General features: G+C 44.1%; 1 protein-coding gene across 1 annotated transcript; it reads right to left on the bottom strand.

Annotated features, from left to right (window-relative positions):
* Positions 1–7,729: 7,729 nt before the first annotated feature.
* bhlhe23 (basic helix-loop-helix family, member e23) lies at positions 7,730–9,663 on the bottom strand. Its single transcript, XM_084366434.1, has one exon. It carries the CDS (start codon positions 9,185–9,187, stop codon positions 8,504–8,506), a length of 684 nt encoding a protein of 227 aa, XP_084222560.1. The 5' UTR covers positions 9,188–9,663; the 3' UTR covers positions 7,730–8,503.
* Between the last annotated feature and the right edge of the window lie 776 nt (positions 9,664–10,439).

Here is a 10,439-nt window from a genome sequence, read left to right as displayed (position 1 = left end):
AATCACTAAAATCATCCACTCCTCTATCACCGTGTCCTGAAGAAACCTCAGGATAAAAAAAAAAAAAAAGGAAAAAAATCCATTTCCATATTAGTATGAAAATGTTAGAATATTTCAGAGGAATTATCCCTTCAACAAAACAGAATAAAAGCCCTCTTATTCCACTAATCCTTCAAAGACTGCGATATTACCTGATAGGATGTTGTACAGTGTGAATACTATCAACAAGACACGCTGAAAATAATGTAAGCAGGTCCCTGTTGTGGAGATTAGAGTGAGCATGTCTCTCTCCCAATTTATCTCTTCCCCGAAACGTAGCGCCTCATATTCTCTGTATTTCAGCCTCTCTCTCTCCCTCATCTGTCGTCTTTTCCGTCCCTCTGATTCCAGATTGAATTATCAACTCACTGGAAGCTGCTTGTTCCTTATGAAACCCAAAGTCGTTTACAAATTGTGCGGGGCAGAGTCAGTGAAGAGAAAGAGGTAAATAATGAGAGAGTAATGGATTTGTTTGAGGGAACGTCCTTTATGTAAAAATGTGCTCATGAGTATATAGGATGGGAATTCTGGAGTCAGAGTCAGTCTGACAGTTGGTCAGTTGATCCACCACTTTGTTCCAGCAACTGTCAGATGGATTGCCATGAAAATGATCCACTGACTTTTCTAGTGCCAATTCAAGGTTCACTGGATGAATTGTAATAACTTTGGTGCTTTCCCAACCCAGTATAGGTTTGCAAACCAAGTATATGTTGGAACATGTCAATTTCTTTATGTTGCTTATGTTAGCTTATACTCTGGTTAGGTTAGGCCCGAAAATTGGCCCGAAAATCACTTGGCTAGGGTAAGGAAAAGATCATGTTTTGGCTTAAAATATCTTAAAATATGTATCACAACAAACACTGCTGGAGACGTCACGATTTTCTGAAAAACGCCTGCTTCTGTTTTGCTATAAATGGTCTCCTCGAAAACATCCAGTGCTTTCGAGTTGAAACGCCGTCTCGACCTGTAGTCACCGGCAGCCTTCTCGCCCGTAATTCGGCCCACCATCCCTCCACCTCTCATCGTAAGTCAGGTCATAATTGTGATGAGTAATGCGAATGTGATATGACATGTTTTGTAGAAATGTCAACTGGTACTTAGCCAAAGTCACGTACAAATGTGAACATATCTGCAGAAACGTTAACTGCCAACATTTTATCCTGGCGACTGGGCTGAAATCTCGAGATATGTCAAGTAGCACCATCATCAGGACGTAAGTTTAATCCGTCCAACACTTAATGGACAAATTAACATCACATTTTAAAAAAAATGTTAATGAACAGGCTAAGGCAACAGTCAACCAGATGGTAGATGTAAGCTTTGCTAAACATCAGCATGTTTGCATTGTCAGTGTGAGCAGCTCAAAGCTTCGAGACTCGATGTATTTATTATCATACAACTCTGGATTGTACAATGAAATGATACTTGTAGTTCTTTAATTCTACTCACAAAACATTATATGATGATAATTAAATAATAGATCAAAAAATAATATGTGGAGGATGAATTTAAGGAAAGAAGTCTGGTGGTGCTGCAGCAGATACTTCTGTATTGCTTGTCAGAGAGCAGCAGGGTAAGCAGGCACCTCACCGAACTTGTATAATTCATCTTGTTTATATATCTTATTTTTCAGCACTCACTCTGTTTTTTTTCTTGTTGACTGACTAGCGAAATTCAAGAGGCTTTCTGTGCCTCAATTGCCACATTATCATAAGCAAAACAGATTATGTACAGCGAGGCAAAGTATATGGATCAGAAATAATCACCTGAGAACTTGACTGTACACTAAACCTTGTCACAGTGTAACAAAGGAGCCTGCCGCCATGGCGTGTTAAGTGTTCGCCCTGTTTGTGTGTGGTAATTGGTCCTAGAGAGAGGAAAATCCAAGAGACTGAGCTGCAGGACACTCAAAGCCCCACAAGTCCAGCTCTTCTCTGCTCTATACATATTGAACAGTGGAGTCAGGGGGCTAAGAAGATTATCACAATGGGATGAAGAGGCCGTAAGAGCCTTTGTGGTCTCAGCGTTGTGGTGCACGGTGAAAGTTGCTGCAGCACTCTCTCAAGCCCTTAAACTGCTTGACCTTAAAAGCTCTGTTTATGAGTTCACAGAGAAAAGGCTGTGAAATAAGAAGCAAACACAATACATCAAATTGCAAAACAAAGCAAATATTGTACGTCAGCAGTACACACAAAGAAAGAACACCGAAAAAAAAATGTTGTCAGGTGGAGATTAGGTGTCAGCAAGACCGCCTGAAGCGAACGTGTCGTTTTATTTTCACTTAAAATGTAAAAATCTTCCGTGCCCCTTCCTCATTCAGCGCTGGATTGTTATGTGTACGTACGAGTGTGTGTGTGTGTGGCGAGAGCGACTGAAGCATTGAAATGACATGAAGAGTTATTTGGGCTGTAATGAAGCTGCTTAATGAAATCAGTGCCCTTGAAAGTTCTTCATCAATTTTAGCTCCCTCGCTCAGTCGCTCGCACTCCTCGCACTATTCCTGCCTGTCAGCTAATCCACGTGCGCGACACAATATTAATTAAACACAGCGTTTCCTGAAGTACTTAAGTGAAGCGCTATCATTGATAATGAGCAGGTTTAAAGGAGTCACATCCCTCCAAAATTACTTTTTAAACCGGCCTTATTAAGCAGAAAATGAGGCCCAAATCAGCCTACAAGCTCCTCATTAAAAGCCACTGATCCTTGGCCAGGCGCATGTTCCAATGGTTTTAATTAGGCTAGCGCTAGATTGTCGGCGACAGGAAGTGCCATTAATCTTGTCTTTTTGTTCGGAGGGAGGAGGGAGGGGGGGGGGCAGCATGTTGCGACGTCAAATGCCACAACAGGATAAGATTTTTTTATTTTTTTTTAAATCAAGTGACGTTCTTTGAATTGTTCTGAAGATGTACACATTTTTACAATTCCCTTCTGCTACAACCTTTAGTAACACTTTGTAATTACAAGCCAGTCCTGCTAAGTGCATCATTAGCTACACACACACACTCCCAAACACACACACACACACACACGCATAGGATGAAATGTGTCTTCATTTTCTCTGCGTGTGTGTTTATGAGTTGCTCTCTCTGTAGAGGATGGTCCCGGCCCTGGCTGTCACACCTTCTCCGCATGGAGGATTATGGATGGCCAATTACATCGCTTTTGTCATTAATTAATGAGGATAACGAGCTCCCCCTGCTCCCCACAAAACCATGGTGCTCCTCAGCTGGTACTGAACAGAGCGAGGGGTGCTGGGCCATGTGTGTGTGTGCGCGTGTGTGTGTGACAGAGAGAGAGAGACAGCGAGGGAGAAAGAGACACACAGAGTAGTGAGTGAAGGAGGTTATGGTGTTTACAAAAGGCTGAACACAGAGATGATTGTTGACCTCAGGGCTCTGCATGTACATTTGTCCAGCGAGTTGAGGTGTGCTTGCGTGCGTGCGTGAGTCTGTGTGAGTGTTTGCTCACCACCAGTCCTGTATCTGTGGGGCCATTACAGAGATTAGGCCGTGCTACAGTAACGGATGCCCCCGATTGTCAGCTCGTATCCTTTGTCAAGACAACGAGCTAAAAGCGAAAGAGTGAGAGTGATGAGCGCAGTGGTGGAAACGGGGGGAGGGACTGCGGAGGCCGGAGAGAAGAAGAGGAAGAGAAGTGTTGCAACAAAACTGAGACGTCAGAAAGCAACTATGAGAGATGATAAGCCACCTCGGCCCTGAACAGGACATCATATTCAACAAGGCCGTTGTCATCCAGGGCTTCCCATCCCTCCTCCATCTCCCCTCCCTCCCACCAGGCCCAATTTGGCCCCTGCCACACTGTCTGGGTCTACCATGCGTGGTGTCAGGTGCCTTGTGGCGATAGGCAAAACGCTTTGCCTGACTGCCATGTTTCGAGGGTTTGCGGCCATATGAGCACAAAACACAGGCGCGCGCACACACAATGCACAAACACACAGACGCATACAAACAGACATCCCCTCTCCACCCCCCTTTAGACGTCTGATTAACGAATGAAGGGCCCCGGCCCATCCCGCTGCACTTGCAGCAACGTCGCCCCGAATCACATGGCTCCTCGGAACCAACTGACTCACCCGCTCATCGCTTTCGACAAGGCGGGGCTGGGAGGGACGACGGAGTGTGATGTCATAGTGGAGAAGTTGGGGGGTCCACGGGTGATGGGTGGGTGATGGGGGGGTTGCATACTTACAGTGCCACCGCCGGCACAACAACACCGAGGCACCAGCACGTCATCTCTCCCTCCACACACACTATTGTTTATCTCACCTCCTCACCCCTTCTTCCCCGTCATGCACCTGCCTGAAACAAACACATCTTCTGCGCCTCCGAACTACACACTGCACACACAACTATGCCTCGTTGAGCAAATTTTAATAAAGGAAAAAAAAATCTAATGTTTAATGAAGCCCCTGTGTAAACATAATCAGAGCTGAAGTATGTTCATTTTCCTTCAAGGCCCCTGTTGCAAGTACAGTCAGTGTGTGTGAGACCGAGCGCTACAATGTGCATCAGACACATGAGCTTGCACATGGAGAGAACTTAATTAGAGAAAGCAGCGCTGTCAGATGCATTAGGCAGAGGTACGCACTTAAGGGCATATGGTTTTAGTACTATACCATCGGGTTGGAGAAAAGCACACAAACATACCTCAAAGCTCCGAGCCATGCTAATGAAATCATTCCCTTTCTATCCCACTGAGAGCAAACACAAATGTTTGCAGACATCACGCAGTCTGTCCGTACTCCTGCACCACACTGGGCTGTCGAGTGGCAGTGCACTGACTGTAGGGCTGCGTGTTTGTCTGCATGAAGACACTGTCAACAACAGACAATAGGTAAGAGTAAGCAGCGAGATGTCAGTGTATAACAGCTCTTACGTATCTGATCTATTTCATCCTGTCCCGTGTTTGAGTGTAGATTTAACGTCATAGTAACACCCAAACCTCCTATAAACATTTAATATGTGGTTTATCACACACTATAATGTAATTGAAGCATTTATTATTTTATTTGTCAACAACTTTCACTGCTCCTGTGGGCCACCAACCGTAAGCTGGCGTATAAAGATAAAACGAACGAGAATATAGTAAAGAACAATTGTAATAATGTTAATTATGTCCTCATAGGAGTTGCACTTGTTGGCAAATACTGTACATTAATAATATCGCTCACAAATGTCCTCGCATCAGCTACATTATTGTGTGTTAGAAACCATTTTATAAACATTTGCAGAGCAGAATTAGAGCACTAATATTGTCATTCATTTCTCTCTTTTTATAAATTCTTCCATGGAACAAATGCATCAACAATGTGATCTAACATGACGCTAAAATAACCGGTAAATTATATTAATCTGCCTGGTTGAGACTGTTTTTGTGCAGAGCAGGCAGCAGGTCAAAATGTGTCTTAGTGCAAGAAATAAAATAGCTGCCCCTGAGATATTATCATTAAATATTTTAAGCCGGGTACAATCATCGTTCTCTGTGAACAGTACTGCATTTTTAGTAGTTTTCTATCACAATTTCTGAGACATTTTTGATTAATTGCAGCCTTTCAAGTGTTTCAGAAGGGGCTCATTCGGTGCTTTTGTTTTTTAACATCATGACACAAATAGCAGACTTTCTGCAGGGGCATGCCCAGGGCATCCTGAGGCGTTTGTCTGTTTGCTGTGTCGCACCCTAAGAATTAATGTGTTTGTGAAATTCTAATTATTGTCTCAGTCCACATTTTACTGTACGTTACATTTTGGGTGGTATAAACACGATTAATTGAGTTTTCAGACCTGTTGTATTTATCAAAACACCAAGAGATATTTATCTGCCATGTACTAGAATGTGAATGTGATCAGAGACATAAACTGTGCATCTATTAGTATTAAGACCAGAACATTATTTCCCTAAATGCCTCTCTCTCTACTATCAAATCAAATGAAAATACACCCGGCACACTTTACCACTCTTTTAATTATATTGTTTTAATGCTCTGCAAGTGTTCGTCCAGGAAAAAAGACTAAATACACAAAGAGTATCTTACAGAATAATAATCTAACAGGGAAAGACGAAGATAATTAGTGATTTAAGTACACACCACCCATGACTGGTAGGGCTAAAGGGCCAGGAAACACACACATGTGACCAGCAAAACCACAAATCTGTCTTAATATATAGATGCAGCCATGACACACTGCCACCAAGCACGCTGATGGCCATTAAGATAATAAGGTGACACAATAAAACATATATCTCAGCAGCTCGACATCAGAGCTGACCACCCAACCGTCCGTGCAAAAAGGCAACCATCTCATTTATGGCAATTAGGCTGTACGGAGACTGATGGGGCGCAGGGCCCGAGTCTTCACATCATCATCGGCAGCATTTGTCACATTTCATCCCCGCTGCCCTGACTCGTCTCGTGGGGCCTCAGACGAGACATGTGTCATCAGAGAGGCCAATTTAAGATGCCATGGGTGGCCTGTTGTTGTGACATGCAGCTAAATTGTAAGAGAGAGACTGGAGTGGATCACTTAGTCACTCTCAGAATAGCATAAAGACTAAGTGTCTGCATGGATTAGTTTGTGTAGGAGAAGCACAAACTCCAAATTATTGAAGATGTCTGGTAAAAAGTAGAGCACCTGTGGGCTTAGAAGTAAAGGTTTGTTTTTGGTTTAGCTTAGTAAAACTTATAAATTAATTAAAGTGGGAGGAAAGTGTATTTACTGGCCTATTTGATAAATCAATGTAAAGGCAGCGTAATCTAAATCTGTGTGGATTAAATTAAAAAATAACTTTCCAGCCTCTGGTGTTAAAACACTAAAAGCACCGCTTACTGACATCAAGCCTGGTGTTTTTTATTTACACTGAGAAAATCCTCAATTTTAAGAAAATGATTAACCCAATAAAAAAGAAACAAAGGAGCACAAACACACCCATGAGCAAAGTGTCAGTTATCAGGTAACAAATAAAGAGACTAAATCAGAAACAGAGTATTCAGGCTGATGAGTATCACCAAATAAACTGTGACCACTTCAAACATCCATTCTTTAAATTCATCCCAAACCTGCAGAAGGACACTGGCCCTGTAACGCTCACTGAATTAAGTCGAGCAGGGAGACAGGAGCTGAAATCGTGTTAATAGCTGTCCAGAGTATATAAGAGCCCGCCAAGGAAGCCTGCAATCACCCAAATACCCAGAGACAGGTCCTGGGTGCCCCGGGCGGCTTTTGCGCCCTTCCCCTCAGCGCCACCGACCCTGGTGCGTGCCAAACAGGCCCCACCAGCCCCCTGCGAGCTCCTTCAGACCCGAGTGTTTCGCGTCAGAGGCTTCCTCACACGCAAGAAAGGAAAAGTTGCCAATTCATTTAAAGAGGGCGAGAAGTGGAAGTCATTTTAGCAGCGAGGAAGGTTTGCACACGGCGACAATTGACGGTTCATTTCCACATTTACGCATCTTTTCTTTTTTCCCCAAATCAAATCCCTTTAACGATCTTAAAACTGGATTACTTTTCTGTGAATCTTAAACTAGAATATCTAACAATCACAATATAATTATAAGCCAAAAATAAAAAAAAAGAGGCTAAAATGACATAATCGTGGCTGCATTTGAACATTTCATGTGTCGTTCAATGTGTGTTTGAAAGCTGCGAGCTGCTCGTTGAAAATGAAGCAAACCGGGTCCAAGCATAGATATGTGTTTTTAATTATAAAGACATATAAACAATATATGAAATCCATGTTGCAACACAAACAAAAACGCTTCTTCAATGTATAGGCTGCAGTTACATAACCATGAGAATAGCCGGGCTTGGAGCAAGTGATTTCTTTCTTCTTCTTCATCTTCTTCTTCTGCTTTTTTTTGTCCACAGTTGTACAATACAATCATGTGAGATGTGCAATAACTTAACAAGTTAATGCAATAACAAAACAAACTTGTCAACACACCGTTTTCAGCAAACATGTCAGCCAACATCTCGTTTCCCCTCCACAGTACAGTTCAGATTTAAAACTAAAGGTCGAGATCATTTTCTTGGCATTTCCCTTTTTCTTCTTCTTAAATGTTGCATAGATCACAAATAAGAGCTAATGACTTATATAAAAACCCAAACTAATAATTTGGACATGGCCTGCAGTGTCTGTAAAGTACGAGCGACAAAAATAAAATAAAAATAAATAAAAATAAAATAAAAAAGTGACAGGGTTTTTGACTTCATCTCATAAGAAGGCCTGAACAAGTTCATTTTCAATGTCAAATCTGGATGAAACATTGCAGTATAATCACTTAACCTTACTTTAAGATTATGCATCAGACTAAACTTGTTTTATTTTCCACAGAATGATTTAAAAATAACTAGAGTGGGAGAGAGAAAGAGAAAGAGAAAGATAGAGAGAGAAAGACCGACATGGGGGTTGCAGTAAAGGTAAAAGTTCAGGAGAGAGCGATGAAACCAAATCAAGGCTTGTCGTTGCAGTGTTTGAAGAGACTCGACGGTGTCCCGGAGTAAGTAGTGCACTTTTCGGCACAGGTGGCGAGTGCGGAGCCCGAGAACGGGTAGACGGCAGCCTGTCCAAAGGGCGCCAGGGCGGTGGGGATAGGTGAAGTTATGCTCTGTCCCTGGTTCAGATACGCCACCAGCCGCCTCATCTCCTCCAGAGCCTGAGCCTGCATGAGGATGTAGTTCTTGGCCAGGAGGAGAGTGGCTATTTTGGAGAGTTTTCTCACCGAGGGGCTGTGGGCGTAGGGGATAACAGAGCGCAGGCCGTCCAGCGCGTCGTTCAGGTCGTGCATCCTCCTCCTCTCCCGGGCGTTGATGCTGAGCCGCAGGGAGCGCTGCTCCTTGGACTTCTTGGCGAGCGGGCCCCCGGGCTTGTCGTCCCCAAACGACGAGCCCCTCTTCCGGGACTCCAGAGAGTCGAAGCCGTCCTCGTCGTCGCTCGTGTGCTCCCCGCCGCTCTCGTTGGACTTGGCGGTCTGGCCGGAGAGGAAGTCGGTGGCCGGCGTCAGCGGGAAGCGGCCGGGGCTTCCAGGACCATGGCCAGCTCCGAACCCGAAGGCTGACTGTCCGTAGCGCTGCGTCAGGTCGAGGAGCGCGTCGTTGCTGATGGACTTGAGCAGGTTCTCTTCGCTGACATTCATTTTCTCTCTTCCAGAGCAGATTCTGACCAGGAAAAGTCTACTCTTCCGCTTTTGTGCTCCTCTCTATCCTATCTTTTGTTTTGGTTTGCTTTTTTGTTTTGGTTTGGTTCGGTTTGTTTTGGGGTTTTTTTTGTGGAAAACTGTAGGCTGTACTCACGTTGCTGTCTCCGAGAGTTGCTGTTTTCTAGGGAGTTCCTCTCTTCCCTCACTCCTTTCCTCTGTCAGTGCAGTGACTCTTCAAGAAGGAGGCTGTGAGTCTGAAGCTGAGCCTCTACATGCGTTCAACTCCTCTGTACACTGCGCTCCCCCTTGTTGCGCGCATAGCCCACGTTCACCAAACACTTCTGTCTAATTGTGCTCGCGGAGATCGGAGCGCTCGTGTACCCCCTTTCGTTTCGTACGCTCGGTTTCCTCTGGCGCGTATTTTCTTCGCCCTCCCTCGCCTTGGGCAGATTGTGACTCGCGCTCTGCCCCTGCTCGCAAGTTAGTAGGAGCACGAGGCCCCGCCGGGATTATCCGGCTCGTCCAATCAGGGGGGCGTTTTAATTAACTCGGGAAGAGAGCGAGTCTGCTCCCAATTTCGACCGTAACGTGATAATTGAAGCGCGAGCTGACGCGCGTGCATTGTCCACCATCACATCTGGGTGTTTAAGCACCTATTGTGGTGGCATTTAAATCACCTGGAAGGATGTATTGAACTAGTGGAGCTCAGTGCAGACAGCATCAGACAGGTAGGTGGGTGGAGAAGAAAAACGCTCACCTAGATCAGAAACACATGAGGGATCAGAAGGAGGGTTGAACTTGTGACCTTTCAGTTCATTTCTTTCTTTCTTTCTTTCTTTCTTTATATATATGCATTTGTACCCAGCTGTGACAGGGACACACATCCTTGGCGATATAGTTTCATTTGTGCAGCCTTTTCTGGGCAAATCACACAACTACAAAGCTCATAGAGGACGTTCCTCCTGAACATCTTTCACCTTGCAAGCCAGCAGAGTCAGCACTGGCACCACTGCAGGTAATTTAATCTGTGAAAGACAAATAGACTCAGTTCTGTATATAAACTATAAGCTGCTTTTGATGAAGACATTATTATGTGTCTGTGATTTATAGTCACGCTACAGTCAAATATAGAGATGCCACGGGGGATTAAAAAAAAAATTGTTAAACAAACATTTAACTCACAGCTGAACACACAGCTGAAGCAATATCATAAGCCACACGGTGTTGACTCTGTAAATGTTTCTATAAA

This window comes from Pagrus pagrus, assembly GCF_965226575.1.
Source record: "Pagrus pagrus genome assembly, chromosome: 11".
NCBI classification, from domain to species: domain Eukaryota; kingdom Metazoa; phylum Chordata; class Actinopteri; order Spariformes; family Sparidae; genus Pagrus; species Pagrus pagrus.
Note: the sequence above shows the minus strand (reverse complement) of the source record. Positions and strands in the feature narration are given on the sequence as shown.